Source organism: Haliaeetus leucocephalus, unplaced genomic scaffold, assembly GCF_000737465.1.
Source record: "Haliaeetus leucocephalus isolate CR32 unplaced genomic scaffold, Haliaeetus_leucocephalus-4.0 Scaffold92, whole genome shotgun sequence".
NCBI classification, from domain to species: Eukaryota; Metazoa; Chordata; class Aves; order Accipitriformes; family Accipitridae; genus Haliaeetus; species Haliaeetus leucocephalus.
The window spans coordinates 2,971,771-2,990,515 of NW_010972528.1; the positions used below are offsets into that span (position 1 = coordinate 2,971,771).

Below are 18,745 nucleotides of genomic sequence, written 5' to 3' on the forward strand. Positions count from 1 at the left end.
GAGGGTTTGTTGTTTGGTAATTTTTTTTTTGCCCCAAATTTATTTTCTCTAACATAAAGGCAGGACACCCCATACTTTTTAAAAAAAAAAAAAAAAAAAAAAGGATAGACTCTTCTGCACGCCGTTTTCCATGTGCAAAGAGGACTGAGAGACTCTGGGTTTTGGTACTGGCTAAGTATTCCCTGTCCAGTCCAATGATTTTTTTCCTTAGCCTTGACCTGTTCTATTTTCCCTGAAGATGTGCCTGTTGGTTTATTGATGTATAAAATCTGATGAACCAGTTTAATTGATTGGATCCCCTTTTTAGAAGGACTCTCAGCTGCTCAGTGTAGGAGAAAGGCAGAAGGGTTAGTCCACCATGTCCCACTAACTTTTCTTCTGTCCTTTGTGCATCTGAGACTAGCCTCCAAAGGTTGAATTAATCTTCCTCTTTCATGTGGTTTCTGACAACTGAGTTTCTTAACAAAGCAGAGCTTTGTTTTTTATGCTGCAGTTCTAATAAGAACGTATTATTTATCTCGGTATCCTCTAATTGAGTTGCTTTTCCTTAGGAAAGCTACCCAAATGCAGTAAGACAGACCCAGGAAATACAACTGACTCAGGCCTCCTAAGGGCTTAGACAGGGAGGTATAAGCCATGCCCGTATCATTGGAAGAAATGCTCTGCCCACTTTCGTTCCCGTGAGGATTGTGGGTTCTAAACCATATTTCGAGCATCATGAATGGTCAAGCAGCATCCACCCCAAAATGTAGTCAATCAATCAGATGAATGCAGGCTCAAATTCTCCTTAATAAGATAAGCATTTTTTAAATGGACCTTCCTGTCACAGCCCTTTCCTCCATCCATTTATCAGTACGTGAACAGATGTGTTGGTTCAGAAACATTCACTTTTGAGCCCATTTTTCCCCAGCTAACTACTGTGGGCCAAGAGTTCTGTCACCACCTTCCTGGTGCAGTCTTCGCAGGAGCGAAGTTGTGAGAGCTTCTGAATTAATTCCAGCCACTGTTTTCGTGTTCAGGACTAAGGGAAAATTTGGGCAGCCCCCATTGGCCTGGTATTTAGATGATGTGCTTGAGTGTATCATGGACAAGGTTTTCCTTTTTGACAGATTTGTGCTTAGGAAGTTCCCCTAGATCAGCTCATTTGCCACTGTATTTTGTCATTTCCGGCACTGGAAAGTCATTGCGTTGCATTCTGTTTACTTCTTTTCTCATAGGTCATTGAGAACTGTCTGGTGGTGTCTCATATCACCTGACAGCATATGTTATCCCCGTTCAAGATTCACATCCTTCTCCGAACCTTCACACGCTAGATTGCCTTAATGTTAACACTGAATGTATTGATCCAATAAGGTATTTAAGCACGTGCTTAACTTCAAGCTCCTGAGCAGTTTTCCCGTATTTTTATGAAGCCTATCACATGCTTGAGGTTAGACATTCGCTTCAGCATCTTACTGGATTGTCTAGTTGGGGTTGAGAAATGAACCATCTTAGGAGAGCTACTTCTGGGTAGACAAAGGTGCAGCTCAGACAACAAGGGTGCCTGACACCGTCTCAGGCTGCAGCGTTTTTTATAGCGCGAAGTGGCAGACTGCACTTGCTGTGAGCAGCCACCCGGGATGGTTCTTGGGTTTTTCTTTAGGCTTTTTGCTCTGCTATAAACATGAGATTGGAGCTTGATGGTGTGAGAGGAACCTCCAGGAAGAGTATTTGAGAGCCACTCCCGTGAAGAAGCAAGCTTGTGTTCCTTGGCTTTTTACATTGTTCATTTTACTTGAAGGTGATGTGCTGAGACTGCGTTTTTGCACTATGCTGTACATTTGTAAAGTTTTACAGAAAACACTAATTAAATATGTTTCCTTTTTCTCATTTAGTCCTGCTCTGGCATTTCTCTCACTACTTTCGCCTACCCCTTACTCCTTTCCTCCTTGCCAAGTCCTCACCAGTAAGTGAAAAATAGCTTCCAGGAATTCAGGAGATTCAGCTGTGAGAAAATGTAGGGCCCACTGATGGGTTGTGATCATCTGTGTGAAAAAACAGGAGCTGGAGGGATCTAGCATGTCAAATGTGGCAAAGTAAACACAACTCAGAAAGCAGCTGAATTCTTCAAACTGACCTGCCGGTCAGGGTGGGTATATCTGGTAAAAGCAGGATCAGAGTAAAAAAATCTATAGTTCTTGAAATTACTTGCCTTTTTTATCCTTTTTTTCTTGCTTTGAGTGATAACAGAGGTCAAACTTCACTCTTGGAATTACTTTTTAAAATTTTGTTTATAAACAGTTTTTTCTTTTTTAAGTGTGATGTGATAATGTGGTCCTTCCTGCTTGTTTGTTCCCAGTGTAATAAGGGGGTACCAGGACAGGCACTAAAACACAGCACAAAAAATGCACAACCCAAAGCCCTCAAAGTAGTCCTTATTCAGCTTTCTGTTGGAAAAGGGAAGCAGATATTTTTTAGGACCGAGCTCACAGATGTTGGCAGCATTTACAGCTTTCTAAAGAGAAGATTCCTGTGAAGATGCTTTCAGGCAAGCCTGTTCTCCACAGGCCCTTGCTCATCCTCCTGCCATGTGCTGGAGGCCAAGAATTTCACCAGCATGTTTTTAACTCACGGAAGGTAGAAAATGGCTGAAGTTTAAAGCAATTGTATTGTCTTCCCTGAGGGCTTTTGTGATTATTTTCTGTTATGGTTAGGACCAATTCTCTTACCACCAGATGGCACCTAGGCCCAGCTAATGGGAAATATGTCTTTTCAGCAAGCCCATAGTAATATATTTTTTCCTTTAAATGTGCACATCTACAAGACCTGTTCAATTCTATTCATTACAAATTATTAGAGATTTATAGAAATATGAAAAAAGACATCCACCTAAACTTGGGTATGGCTTAATGAAGTGAGGTCACTTAAAGCCTGGCTTACTCCTGATGTTGCAATTGTTCGTTACATCATAAAAAACAACCCTCATCAGCCCTTGAAGATGAGGCCAACTCTTTTACGTTGTGCTTAAACAGTGTACAATTATGTTTTTTAACTGACTAGCAAGCCGCTTCTGTGTTAGGAAAACGAGAGCCATTAATGCCTCAGCAGAATTGGCCAAGAGTTGTCCATTTCCCCCAACTCTCTTTTTTTTTTTTTTTCTTTTGTGGTGTCGCAGAGGAAGCACTGCTCTCAAGCAGTCTCCACCTCCTCGAATTTTATGGTCTAGCTCAGAAGGGGCAGAAGTGGGGAATAAAAAGGGAAGGGAAGGAGAACCTGGCTGAGGCATCACTGCTGTTATCTTCATTTCACTTTGGCACAAGACTACCACTGTGATGTAAGAGAGAAGCTAATGAAAGAAGAGTTCCTTTGATCAGCTTTTTACACCAAAGCTGTCTTTCTGCCACTACTGACTGGGTGGTTATTTTTCTGTTATATTTGAAATTCAGATCCTGAGACACAGCTCAGAATGAAAAACAATGAAAATGGCAGATACAAGTATATGCTTCATCACAGATTGCCCTAAAAGGTAAAAACAGATTTTCCATATATGGACGCTATTTCTGCATCTGTTTTTGCATAAACAATCATAATGTCTATGAATATTAGATTCGTAAAATATGGTATTAAGAAGCAATCTCCGTTTGCCATTGAAGCCCATCTGGTATGACATATACTGGTAAGGAGATGATACAAGTTAAAATATCTGTGGTGCTTACAAGTAGAATCTTTATTTAGTTCAAATGACAGAAACCTGTTAACAATATGCATTGAAACTACGAATCTCATTGAAACCCTAAGACATAAACATTTAACTAAGTAATTTCTAGAAGGTTGCAAGGGAAAAAATGACACAAGAGTGGAATTTAACCTTAAAACAGTAGTGCCCTTGCTTTCAGAGCAGTGAACGCTGCTAGCTGCCCTGAAGAGCTTGGAGCCGAGGCATCTCCAGCAGCTTTGGCAGTGGGAGCACATGGCAGTCGCTGCCTGCGGGTTAGAGAGGATTATGGGCTTCTCTCACACTGACACAACCAACAGTTCTGACCCGAAGGTCAGATGCTGGAGGCTGCAGCAGCCTCTGACTGACTGAAAGGCTAAGTCTTCCTGTTGAAGGCGGTGGTTTTTATACCACAGTGTTACGTCAGTTGTAACGAACGGTCCCATTGCTGAGCTCTGCATTTTGAGAATAACCACATGCAGTCAGCCAGGCACTGTGCTCCAGATTTGGTCTGGGTTTTTCAAAGTGATTAATCTAATCTACTCTCACTGTCCTCATCATCTTGTGCTTTGTGAGGACATCCTTCACCCTCAACCAGGCACTGTACTTCTCCATCTCTGCCATTCCCTGTTAAAAGTATGAAGGCAAAAAACGAATGAAACTTAGTGGTGGTCTGTGATACTGGAAAAAGAAAAGTAGAGCCCAATTTTTTAAAACCATTTAAATAAAACTTGGCAAGAATATCTGTTTAGAAAAAGAGAAAATAACATTTTAATTCCTAATTTATTAGGATTGCCACATAAATAAAAGGAAGAAGTGATTGTTAACTAACAGTGGATTGAAAATTTTTTCAACAAGAGCTGAACAAATCCTTACTTTTTAGTGTGTGCCACCCCCCTTTTTCTCTGTGATTAATTATGTCACTGTAATCTTACCATCCTCTTCCCAGGGGCTTGGGTCATCTGGTCGATTGCAGATTGGTGACCACAGTAGATTATCCTTGGGCTCAGTGATAACCTCTTGTATCAAGGGTTTTGAGAGGGTTGCTTGTTTATCTTTGGTCTCCAGATATCTTTCTGAATTAGCAGGCTCTGTAAAGAAGCTTTCAACAATGGGCCTTAAGTGCTCCTTTTCATGCTCTTTATGTATCTTATACACATTTGAAAAAATTGCTGTTGGAACTTCTTCTCCTACTGAATTCTCAAATGTGCCTTTATTGTTTTCCTCTAATGCAGAATCACTGTCATTTGTCATTTCAGAAATTATTTCAATCTTTGGGTGATATTCCTGCTGTAAAGGTAGAAAATGCAATTGAAAATATATTATTCTAGTTGTAAAAGCTAAAAGATGGGTAAATATGTCTTGGATCCACATAACAGTTGTCAACTTTGATGTTCTGTTCTCCCAAAATGTATGGAAGATGTGCTTCACCCATAGCTCTGCTTCCTTATGGATGAATCTTGGGTTAACTATTTCTCACACATTAGCGACGAACTGACAATAAACTATTAACAGTTCATAAAAAGAAGACCTATTTCAGCAATTCAGCAATGTGTGGGCTCAGTTCTATTACTTTAGCTCCAAACAGAGGGACCTGCCTAACTGAACACCCTTCGGAACATGAGAGCTACTGACACATACTCCTTGTTCCCTTCCCTTATCTTCTTTTAATTGGAAGCTTTGTTGGCCACAACGTTTTGCAACACTCTTATGAGTCTGTGACCAAAAGAGCAAATAAATTCCATGCCTTACACTGACTGTAGGAAAAGTCTGCATTATCTTGGAGGGACTTGTAAAAACACCTACTGTATCACAAGAATCAAAGCTATGCTTTTAAGCTTTGTCGTTTTCTTTTTTTTTCTCCTCTGTTTCTGTTTATAGACTTTTGCCTAGCAGATTAGTTTGAGCAGAGCACAATGCTAATGGGGGTGTGAACTGCCTTGTATCTGACTAGCCTGCAGAGGAGTTTCAATCTCTCTGTGTTTTCAGTTGAAAAGTCTGATTTTATTCAGTAGCAGGCAATTTGTTCTAGCCCTGCAGTCCTTTGCAGCATATTAGTACTGGTAAAGTATATTTTAAGAGTAATCTTCACTAAAACACTACATGCTACTAAGAAATTAATCTTGTTTAACTGTTGCATTACTCAGTCTTAGGTTTTCATTCTCCTATTTTTGCAATGCAATAATATAAAAAATAATAATAAAAAAATTTACAAGTGGATAAAAATCTGCTGAAACATCTATTTTAGTTTGTAAATGCATACCTGATTGCATCTCCCAAAACAGCAATTCACAATTTAGATTATCCTCATTTTGCAAAATATTTGTAAATGTGTTTAGGGAAGCTTCATCACTGGAATTAATACGAATCTTACCTTTTGAACAAAGATTTCCTCTTCTAGGGTAAATTCATTTACATCTATATCTTCTAAATCAGGCAGTTCCTGAAGACAATCACCAGATCATTAATCAGTGGGAAAAGCTACTGTAACCTATAAAATACGACATCTCTGTCTCACAGGGAATCTTCTTCAAAGCAACGCTTTTCAGGCTAAGAGGCCACAGCCAGCAGTACTACACTGTGAACCTCTCTAAGATGACAGTTTTCTCTGTCAAGCACATGTGGGAAAAGGAAAATTCATCTGTCTCCAGAAATAGCAGATGGGAAGGCAATAACCTTAATGTCAGACTGAATGCTATTTTCTACTATGCTTAATCTCAACTGCAACCCATCTGTATGGGTAAGAGCCACATCAAGATCTGCAGTCTACCTGAAACTGTTTATCAGTAAACTCTGTTAGCCTAAATACATCTAATAAAACAATGTTTTACTGTGAATGCCTCATAATTAAGGACTTGCTGAGAACTGTTTTTCCTCCAATTATTTCAGCTTTCCATTAGAAAATACTATCTAAGACAACTATCACTTGCTGACATGAAAGTAAAAATAGAGTGTGGGAACACAAAGTCACAGGTAGAAAGTAATACCGTTTTGCCATTTTTTAGTGTAGGTCAACACTGGTAAAAACATCTCCTTTCGGTTTTAGATGTTTTTAGAGCTTAATGATTTTGTAGCAAGCTGCTTGGCATGGTAGCATCAGGAACATCTAATCTGTACTGTCATGTGTGGTGAAGATTATTACAGACTTAAAATCAACAATTTCTGTTTTCTGATATGGTTGTAGCTAGTGCAGCATGTCCTGAAGTCGCACAGTTTTACAATGATAGCATTAAAAATGTACAAATTAAGATCTGAGACTGATGTTAATGGGTGAAATTTGATGTCAATAGGGAAGTGAAATAGCTATTAGTCTTGTTCCAATCAGCAGAGTGCATTTGCAGATCAAACCAAAATCGCTTACTAAAAGTTATCCTGGTTTAGATACACAGAATGTAGTTCAAACACCACCAAGGCAAGTGCAGCAACATGAGCTTGTTTCTGCTTGACAGAGGGATGTCATAACCACCACATTATAAATCCTTGTCCACTCTTCTCCCTTATATCACCAGAGACCATCTACTGACTCCAGGATATGAACAAAGATGACGCTGCTGCTTCAGAGCTTCTCACCATTGGCATCGTCACAGCCATTCCCTGCTATGTCAGTGCTAAGTCTCTTTGGAAAATCTGCAATAGTGTAAGTATTGGTGATTGTAGCGAGAAGCTCTTTCCATTACTAAACGTCACTTGGAGCATGAAGAAGCATAGAACACTGAAATGTGTAGTAGCGTGTGATTTGGGTTTGGTTTTGATTCTGTAGAATTAGAATAGTCACACTTTTTATGTGTCAAAAGAAACCCCATGCACGTATGCTGAAGAGTTCCTTTTATACTACTTAAAGTTTGTGCAAAGGAGCTTGCTATGGTGCCATATAGCACCAAGATAAAAACAAACACTGAATCTATGAGGTCTTCATGTTGTGGGTACCTATAGTATCGCTATTTATTAAGTCTTTTATTTCAGACCCTGCAAGATCTGCTTATAAAAAAGTAATATTGTATATACTTGGAATTGCTGTCAGTTCTCTCTACTATCCTTGTTAAAACTGTTATTAAAACCAGCCAAACAGGAAGATGCAGCAGTAAGCCCTCTACTGAAGCAGTGAGTTGAGCCCTTCAGTAACAGGACTAAATTTTTTCCTTGGAAATTAAGAGCATGGAAAATATATAAGAGACTTTTCTAAAACACTCCAGTAAGAATTTAGTTAACAGTGGCAGTATAAGGGATCAAAGAGTATATTAAGTGCTCTGGGAAATCATAAGCTCAGAAGTTTGTTATTGCTAGTTAAGTCATAATCTGACACTGTCAGTGTAGCAGCAGTGTCACAATTAGGACATATTGAATAGTTTTCCTTTGAAGTGAGATTATATTTTTCAGTGGTATCCATGTCTTCCTTACGGTTAAATGTGGTTAAACATGTTTAAATGTTTGCATCATCAGACAGAAATCTTAGATAATAGAAGACCATATTACAAATGTCGATCACTTATTATATACCTGAATAACGCACATTCTGCTTTTTTTTGAAGTATACCTAAAAGTTATATTTTGAGAATTAATTTAGAATATCTAATACTGCTAGCTAACATTTACAATGAGTGGGTGGCTATTTTTTCCTTATGCTTTTTCTGCAATAGTTCACCTTTTCAACTGCATATTTCATTAGTTTTGCCTAAGCGGACACATGTATCCACTAGGTTCTTGTTGTTGTGATTTCTGTTTTTTAAATGAAAGCCTTCATTAACTTCTCCAGAGAAATCACAGAGATAGAAGGTCAACTTCAAGTGATTTATGACCAAAGACAAAATAAACTTTGGAAGCGGTGGTAAATTCTTTACACATGCTACACTGGAGAGAATGAATACCCCTACAACTTTACTTTTTGCGGGGGGGGGTTCTTTCTTTCCTTTTACTTTTCCTAATAGTAGGCCTTTCTTAGAAACCTGGCCATATAGTTTTATTAGCCAGGATGTTACAAGAATTAACTTGGGAGCAGACAATACCCAAATCTGAACTTGTCAAAATCTGAATCCAATACGTACATCAAGATAAAGTTTCTCCGGTGTCTCCAGTTTGATCTGTTCAATTTCAGCATAATCATTGAGTTCAGCAAGCACGGCTTTTTCAGTAGCTGCCTTCTCTCTTGGTAGATCTAAAGAATAAACAACAGTCAGTTGCAGAGAACTAATTGAATAAAATACTTTCTATGTTGCAACAGCAAGGACTGCAAAACCAAACGGCTGGGGACCTGACTACCACTGCAGAATTCACAGCTGAATCCAGCACTTTGTCTTTCCATCATACATTCTTGGCTTCCCTTGTATTGTATAAATTAATATTTGCATTTTGCAATAATGTATTCTACAAAAGCATTCTTCCATGTGTGAAGGTACAAAACCACCTCTAGAGTGATGTCCAGCTTCTGTTGGCAGACAGACCACACAGTTTATGTGGGAGCAAGGGAAGCCTGTAAGCTCTCCTGTCCTGTCACTAAACCTGGCATGTATGAGAAGTGGAATTCCACCTTTATGTAGCAGAAGTTGCAGGTTGAGCCCTCAGAATTTTTTGTTTGTTTGTTGTATTTAAAGAATATTTTATCCAGTATTACTTGACTTTTAACTGGTCCCTGTGGAAATCTAATGGGATGTTCTTATCTATGAATCACTTGGTTTGAATCAGGCCAGAGGCAGTGCTACACTAAGACAGAGTGGCTCATTGTCTCTGCATCCTCAGTTTGGTTTCATTCTTCACTGTGTACATTACCGTCTGTCTTATTGTTGAAGTTTGTGTGTTTGTAAGAGTTTGATTCTTGTGCATCCTCTTGAATTCTAGCAGGAATATTTCCAGACGTGAAATCTGTGTTATCTCCCCTATTTGGTAGAAGTGTTACCACTTCATCATGAGCATCAAAGCTTTCACTTCTAAATTTCTCAGTCTTCTCTTGAGTTTCTTCCTCTTCTGATATATTTGAAGTCTCTGATGTATTAGAATTTCCATCACTGTCATCTGAATTTGCAGGTGCTCCTACAGAAGAAACAAGCTCATTAAAACTGCTGAGTTAATCTACCATTACTCATTCTAAATATCCAAACTTTATTACATGCTCTTAATAGTTTTGCCTAAAATATGCTTCAAAAGTTCCTACTTTGTTTGAGCAGCTATTTGTGGATCAGTAGTCCTCCCAAGATTGCAGCAATGTTGTGGGTTTTCCCATCTCAGCCGCCCAGCAAATACAGTTCCCCAGGAAAAAACTCTAGGGAAAACACTATAGTAAATAATTGCCTGGTATCTATGGTTAACTTTGAAAAGACTCACAAGTGGCTACATATTTAAATATATGCTTGAGCATTTTGATGGATCAGTGACAAATGCTGAAGTTATCTTCTGCTTTATGCAGTCTACCTGCTTGCAGAAAAAGTTTTACTTGTTAGTCAACCACATTTGATTTCAGAGCCTGTGAAACCCAAAAGCGTATTGGATAGATAGATAAACACTCCTCTGCACTGTAGTACTGTCTTCTTGTTTGGCTTCAGTCCTCTTTATCCTGAAACATGCATACTCCTCTAGAAAGGTTAGGTTGGGACCTATTACTGGTCGTAAACGTATGCCTCCTTGAATAATGTGACAGGAGAATGTGTGGCATAAAAAAGAGCAGCAAGTGAAGCAAATTATTAAAGACCTTCCTCTTACCGCCTGTATTACCACTGCTGTAGGCTCTAGGCTAAAGCTCTTACTGTTAGTGAATGCAGCAGCAGAGAGGTGCCTGGATGGGGACTGGTGAGGCGGTTATCACTGGGCCTTACTGGAGCCCACATGCCTATTGAAGCCGGCCCTGTTCTGCATCTTGGGGAAATATCACTCTTGGGGTGTAACTGCCAGCCTCCACCCACGAATGCCTGCTGGAACCATTACTGCCCTGACTAGCACCTGGTTGCTCTGGTGAAGAGCACAAGGGCTTGAAACGCTGGGACAGAAAGTGGTTTGTTGTTTTTTTGCTTCATCAGCAGTGAGAAAGGTGATGATTGCTTAAAATCGTTGTGGTTAATCTATGATGCACCAAGATTAATAAGGTATTTAGTATGGGAAAAGAAGATTCATAACCATATTCTAAAAATTGCATTGGCCTACTTCTGAACATTTAGGAACTATTCATTTATTTTAAACATTCAAACTGAAGCAGACACGGACATCTTCCAAAGTAGTAACCACAAACCTTCTAGGATGTCTGCTGCATCTCCATTTCCACATTTTGCACTTGCATCAGTTTCTTCCATATACTTTTGTCTTCGCTTTTCCTCTGCTTTTTGTCTGATTGCTGCTAAAGCATCAATGCTATCTTGGATTTTTTTTCTCTCTCTGGTTTCCCATTTTTCCCTTTCTGCTTTCTCAGCTTCAAGCCCTCCAATGGCCCAGGCTTCTGCACAGGCTCTAATGAAAACACAAAAGCTCACTATAATATAGCTATGAAAGCCCATCTTTATAATGAGACAGAAATTTAAAATAGCTTGCAACAGCAAAAAATAACTGCAAGAGAAAAAAGCATATAGCAGTGACAATCCCTTATGCAACAGGGATGTATCTATATCTTATCTTGTATGTGCAACTGCAACAAAAGAAACAAAAGTATCCAAATGCTGGTGATCATACCACCAAAGGTCTGCTAGGAGTGCTGATCTTGGCTCTGCTTTTCCAGATACCTGTTCAGTTTCTGTTGTAATTGGGATTTGCCTCTGGTCTACAGACTTGGCATAAAACAATTCTGTTCAAGAGTTAATTCTCTTGTGAAAAAATAGATGGTTCTTTTTCTACATATGTTAGATGTAGAACTCCATAGTATAATACTCTTGTACTCAGTCACCCACCCTCAATAAATTATACCAGTCAGTCTTCCTTGCCTTCCATGACAATATTGACAAAAAATGGATGAGTGATCATTAGCATTTGAGCTTTACTGCTGTGTAAAGAAGATGGCCCTGTTTCTTACCTATCCTTTGGGAAAACTGGTCTGTCATCCAGGTATGTTAGTAGTTTTAGTCGAACAATAAGTGTTTTTCTATAATTAGCAATTTTCTTTATCACTTGATTTCCCATCAAATTCAGCACATGCTAGAGAAACAAGGGAAACAATTTTTAAAGTTGAGTACCAAAAAAATTCCTATCTGGATATATGCACTTTCTCTATCATTTCGAAAACAAGAAGTGAATAAAACATCCTGGGTGTCACAGGTAATCTACAAAAAACCCAAATAATGTTTAATAACATTTCTTTTAGATCATGACCTATTGTGCATTGGACTACTCGACAAAACCATTTAATGGAATTCACCCATATAGATGATACAAACCCTCAGCTATATTTGGCTTACCAAATTAGGCATGGTCTCCAGAATGTTTATGATACTTGGGTCACTTAGATTGTTGTGGGAAAGATCGAGAACAGAAATACTCGGGCATTCTTGCAAGTGCTGTATGTCTTCCACTGTTTGTAACTTATTGTGAGCAATCTGCAGAGTCTGCAGGACTTTCAGACATGCTGTCAGACAAGAACAGTACAATGAAAGGAAAGGTAAGAGTCATTGCTTCACAGAGGATTTTCTGGAGAAAGTAGAAAACTGTATTGTCAAAATAATTGTTTATATTGAATTGTGGGGACTTTTTTTTTTTCCTAAAATTGTTATTCTGCTACATGCACTTTTTGGCTAGGCCTCCAAAGCTGCTTTCTTCACCCTGGGAAACACAGTTGTTCGGGTTTAAGATGGTGGTTGTTTTTAATTCACATTTCAATCTAGTCAGTTACAGAAAAGCAAGATCTTGTGTTTCAAATTAGTCCCAATGTACACAAATGATAATGTAGAGGAATTTTTTTATTTTCTGCTGAAGATGGAATAAATCTTTTAACAGACATAAAAGATTTGGTAATCATGTCTGCAACTGCCAAAGCACATCTTAACTGTGAAGTAAATGGTGAAATCTGGATTGTCAGCCTGCCTGCAACACAGACGGAAATGGTCTTAAGTGAGGAAAAAACTACTTCATTGTCCTAGGTATCCACATGAAAGTAATTACTACATCTTTTCTGTTTTCTCATTCATTTAAATTGCAAAATACATAGGTCTGACTCTTCAGTAGAAGCCTTGTGGACTGTGGTATGGGATATTGTGCAAAATTTTAACATGAATTAAAAAAACCCTTGAAATTACTGCCACTAATAATAGCTTAGCTTAGTCAAAGCTTAGGAATATGGGCTCGTTATAGGTTAAAACATGTTGCACCAACAGTTCTTACAGAGATTCTCAATGGTCTTAATGTAGTTGTTACTGATATTGAGGGAATCCAGCTTTTGTAAGGGTTCAAGGTTTTCAATTTTGTTAATTAAATTGAGTTGCAGGTAGAGGCAACGCAACTCTGTCAGAGCCTCCAAATTCTCGATTTTTGTTAAGCCATTGCATTCCAGCCATAAACACTTCAATCCAGTATACTCTTCAAGATTCTCCAGGCGGTCAAATCCTGCAGAAAAAGATGTTTTAAAATGAAATAGCATTGGCTGAAAACAAGTCTTTGGAAGAGTAAATTTCATTAAACCACCACCGCTGAAACAGTCTGTGAGAACACTTGTACTCAAGTTGCTGCCAATATTTCCACTGAATCAATGATACAGTATCTGACCCATAAAGGGCAAAAACATATAGGTACCTATTCTGGTCTGTATCTCATGCGGCCCTTCAGGTTCTCAAATAATACATATTGAGAAAATAGCAAAAACAAGACCAAATGTAGATGGCAGGTTTAGCATGTCCTATTTATTTAAAACAATTCTTACGCTAACCTGAACCAGCTAAATGTATTGTGCAAAAACCCACTCAAATATCACAAAAGGATGATTCATGTTCATTCTAGCAACTTCTTTTTCTTTCACTAGTATTTGAGAACATGCATCAAGTGTTTATCGTTTGTTTTCTTCCTGACCATTTTTATTTGGCAGTAAAAAAGTCCCCCAAACTGGAAAAAAAAAATATTTAAGAAGAAATACATACATTTTCCTCTGAATGCAACCCAGACCAGTATTTCAAGACATTTCTCAGAGGCTACTGTTTTGAGAAAAAAAAGTGTCCCTTGATTCCTACTGATCCTTTGAATGACTCCACAAAGTGAATTAGGTACATAATCAGTTCACTTTTCTACCTTCATATTGACTCATTTTGTTTCATAATTTCATTATTGTACAAAATTAAATTATATTTCTAAGAATTATTAGATATTTTACTTCAGTGAGCCATAAAGTAGATTCTCTGCTAAAATGCTACTTAGAATGATAAAACTAAACAGTTGTGTCCACATCTTACCTTTATAATGCAAGTAAAGAGTATCATTTAAGTATGGGGTCAAGTATAATTTCTGCTGTTTACAGATGTCTTGCAGAATCTTTTTTGTCATTCTAAAATAATAATGGGAAGCAGAAGCAAAACAAAAAATTATATTTCAGTGCACATTCTGAAATCTTTGGGGTTTTAACATATTTCAATGCAACACAATTAATAGTTCCTTAATGCAAGAGAAGTGGCAACAGCTTTCAAGACTATCCTCCAAATAAAAACGCAGCATTTTTTTTTAGAGTGGCTTTCCATTTCTGCCTGTTTGAAGTGAGTTACCAGGCTCTTCTGCTAAAAAACAGAGAGTAGGTAGGAAAGTGGGAAGGGAGTCCATCTTCTTGGAAAAGAGCAGCATGATTCTATGTTAGATTCTGGTTCCTTCCTCTCAAATTCTTTCCTTGCTGCTTTGGTGCAGGACCTTTGGCGGCATAGCCAATACACAACATTCTTCTCAGACTAGTTTACTAACTCAATAGTTATCAACCTAACATTTTAATGAAATGCTGACTCTGAAATAGCACTCAAGACAGTTTTAATATACAACTGTGATTGGCTAGGAATGCCACAGTAAGAAAATGAAGAATATCTGTTCAATTGTAATTGCTTAGTGTTCGGCTCCACTCCTTTTGGGATTCATGCAAGTGAGAAGCAAGAAAAGGCCACTCAAGGAAGCTGTGGGCTACAGCTGAACAGTGCAGGGGCAGAGGACTCGGCGCGATCAGGCAGAAAGCTACAGTGTGAAACAGCAGAGGCTGCAGGGGGCAAAGCACTTGGGCTGGCAGCCAACAGCAGCCAAACGAGGCCAAAGTTGCACATGGCAGTCAGCAAGACAGCAAACCCCCAAAGTGGCAGAGTACACGGGTGGCCTGAAAACTGATAAAACAGGAGTGGATCGCAGTGAAGAGCAGCTGGTGAGATGAGTTACGCCGTTATCTGGGACCCTGTGCTAGACAGCACTGGATCAACAGTTTCACAGAGTTAGTAGACCCCTAGCAGGGGCTTTGCAAAGAATGACAGGACACTGGTTTTGGAGGCAAGCTGTCCAGGGCGACAGAAAATTTAGTAACATTAGAGACAAGCAACTTGGGAAACCACCAGAAAAACAGCTAGCAAAAACATTCCAAAGCAGAAAATATCTCTATCTTCCTGCTTAGAAAGATTAGATTCTGTAAAGCAAAATTTCAGGATAAAACTTCTAGTAGATATCCCCCACTTAAAGAAATAGTGCAAAAGTACAATGTTAAATGATCCAAAATTATTTTCTACTTCTACATTCCTTATTAACAAATTGAACTTTGCATTTGCGGTCATAAGTATTTGTAGGCCTAAGGTCTGGAACAGTAAGATTTTCTTGGCATGAAGATATTTTCAAAATAACAAAAAAACTTGAGTAAAGGCAGTGAAGTTAAATTTTTCATAATAAATTTGCTTTTAGATATATTTACTTACTACACTAAAAATCTCAATATTGCTGAAAACCAAAACTGTAATACAGTCAACTAGTCAACTGAGCTTCTGAGGCAATATAAAATACGTTTGTCAGCCTGTAACTGCCCTGTAAGCCAAACGTGCCTGACATAAATCTCTGGAGGAATGAAAGATTTATAAACTTTGAGCAAAATCTTTAAATATATACTGTTTTTCAGTATTGTCAGCCCAGGTACATTATTGTATGCTAGCTACTTGCAGTATATCCCACCGTTTTTCATTGTGCTATTTGTAGTAGTAGTTAATCAAATGATTAGCATCTTCAGGCAATTTATAGGATCATAAAATGTGTTCCTTCAAAACACTAATTATCTTATGTGCAGTTATTGCTCTCTGTCATCATTCTTCATAAGAACTTAATTCTGAAGTGTGCCAGGCTGATTAGCACAGGATAATGAAGTTTTCTATGTAAGTACAGTCTAATCTACCTCCTGATAACTCCGTGAGAATCTTTGCCTTGACTTTAAAGGACTGTAACTGTCTCTAATAGAACAGCTATGTTAAAGTTAGTAGCAGCGTAACCTTTGGGAAGTTTCACCAACATGTAAGCAGGTGCAGGAACGGAGGGTAAATCTTCATCGTTCCTCATATATCACTCCATAACTAGCCCACATGACCAGACTTTCAACAATATTATTAAATAATACCAAATATGTTTTTTAATTTTATTAGTTGCTTGCAATGTGCTTAATCAGAGATAACAGGAGAATAATCCCATTTCACAACTATTAAGGAACAGCCATGGCAGCGTATGCTGATTTAGGCTGGACCAAAATTGGAGCCAAAGCTTACAAAGGAGATGTGTCTTATTGTCAACCACCTGAGGTATGTCTGGATTTCCTCTGCTAAAAGTTATCTTGACAACTGTAATATTTACACTGTGATGAATGAATACAATGCATTCTCTGAATTGATGCTGAGAAATGGTCAAATCTACTGACAAATGACTACCAAAAGAGTATGCACAATTTTCTCCAGATCCATTAGACTACATCATGTAGTTAGAATGTAGTTTGCTACCATGGCCATAAATAAAAGCTGTACAGATGCTGGAAATATCTCTAATTCCTGATTTATCAATTATTCTCAAGTTCATTTTCAAAATTGTTCTCCTGAATTAACATGTAGAATAGCAAAACTCCCATTGACTTTACTGATGCCAAGATTTAAATAAAAAACATCCACAAACAATGTATTACCTTACACAGCCCCTCTTTTCTTCTGGCCTTTGATTGAATGAGCTTGTTACTGATGTGTGATCACCATCTGACTTTTGTTCATTCTGTTGATCTTCTCTGGACATACAGTTGACAGCTTTCTCTTGAGTTTTAACATCTTTGTAAGTAAGAAAACAAGTGCAGTTTAACAGCACGGGTGGGGAAAATTGGCACGTTGTCAATTACTTTAGAGAAATATTGAAGAGCATTTGAATATGAATTTCAAGAAAAGCAGTGTTCTAACCAAGATTATTGCTTACATTTCTAATGAAAGGAAACTTAACTTTTTTAGAAGGCATAAAATATATAGTAGCAAAATAAACTGTTGAAATCTGCATATTTTTTTTTTAGTTCTGGAAGTCAGGTAGTACCCACTAGTCTTAAGATTGTTATAACATACAGTGACAAGAAAGCCCTGGCACCAATGTTCTTATGGTCTTAGACATCTACTATATATTACATTTAATTAACAATAATCTGAGTTTAACAAGACTTCTAACTTTGCATGGAAAGAGACTACAGTAATGGCGTATCTGAGTCACCTCAAGCACTCTTCGTTAGTCTAGGTCTTCTACAAATTTACCCTTTTGCACTCTTTGGAAGCTGTCTCCAGTGCTATACGCATTCAAGCTGTCTTTAGATTGCTCTTGATTAATTACGTTTTCAATACTCTTCTCTTCAGATTCTTGCTCTGCACCTTCTAGTTGCACTTGTAGTCTGTACACTTAAAAAGAGACAGTGTGAACAAGATGATTGTATGAGCTCATTTAAATATGATTGTAATTAAAACATTTAGAGGTCAGGCTAGCTGTATGACTGCATCACAGGAAAACATATCCCTCCAGCAAGAAGAAAAGTAAAAAAACCAACCAACCAAAAAAAAAAGCACAAGATGATAGCAATTGAGAAAGCCTCAGTTATGGCAAGATTTTCAGTGTCTTCACTGGGAGAAAGGATAAACTCCTGCTGCATCCAGATCAGTAAGGACAGACTTGATGTCTAAGCTTTATGTTCACTGAAGTCTTCCCTAAAGTAGTCCTAGTGAGCCAGCTGGATGGGCTCACCTTTGTTGACAGAATTGCCTTCATTTTCTGTTTGGGCACCTTCATTTCTGGTGTCGTTCAGAGATTCCCCTGATGCCTCTTGTGGAGCAACCTCCCTTCCAAGGCCTTCGTCCCAGTCTCCAATTTGTGATTGCATTTTAAGATATGTGATTTAGACAAACATCAGCCAAGTCAGTATTTGATTTACAATCCAACTTTTCCAGACAAAATGTCTAAAGGTTTTAGTAGGAGGACCTGTAACAGATAAGAAGACCAATGTGAGTAAATTATGAAGCCTGCATGGAGCTGGCAACCTGTGCCTAGTCACGGTGAAGATATGAAAAGGCAGGGAGAGCTTATCTTAAATCTTGCCCACGGTGGATCTCACTCAGAGCAGAGGACCACAGCCAAGAAGCCTCCCAAAATAGAGTGAGTCACTTTTTTCCTTTGGAAGCCAGCACACTGAGGATACAGCGATGGCGCTCCTTCGAGGCACAGCCTGCTCTTCTGTAACGCCTGCCTCCTGCCCCGCTGCAAGCCAGGTGGGCTCCTGAGGCGAGTTTTAGCCTCCTCACAAGGACTGCAGACGACGTCAGGTTTCCCCCCTGCACTTTTCGCTGCCGTAGCCCGGGAGCTCTCTAGAGAAGACTCGTATCTCCCGTTAAATAAACCTCCAGCAACCTTTACCTGACCCGAGACCCGGGCTGGACCTGGCGCACGGGGTCGGCGGCCGCTCCTGGCCTCGCCGCGGTCTCTCCGAGGCGGCAGGAGAGGTAAACCGCGAGGGACGGGACGGGACGGGACGGAGCGGAGCGGAGAGACCGAGACCCCTCTGCCGCCGGAGGCCCCTGAGGCGCGGACAGCCGCGCTCCCCGCCTCAGCCGCCCAACCGCCGCCGTCGCCACGGCGACGCCGCGCGCTGGCCCACAAGGC

General features: G+C 39.1%; 1 protein-coding gene across 1 annotated transcript; it reads right to left on the reverse strand.

Moving 5' to 3' along the window:
* Positions 1–4,223: 4,223 nt before the first annotated feature.
* Positions 4,224–16,864, reverse strand: DNAAF1 (dynein, axonemal, assembly factor 1). The gene is made up of 11 exons (XM_010584557.1): positions 16,752–16,864; positions 14,038–14,129; positions 12,980–13,201; positions 12,061–12,227; positions 11,679–11,800; positions 10,908–11,122; positions 9,458–9,718; positions 8,737–8,846; positions 6,069–6,137; positions 4,630–4,984; positions 4,224–4,321 (listed from the first exon to the last, which is right to left on the reverse strand). Exons 1-11 carry the CDS (start codon positions 16,853–16,855, stop codon positions 4,224–4,226), a joined length of 1,815 nt encoding a protein of 604 aa, XP_010582859.1. The 5' UTR covers positions 16,856–16,864.
* Positions 16,865–18,745: the final 1,881 nt, after the last annotated feature.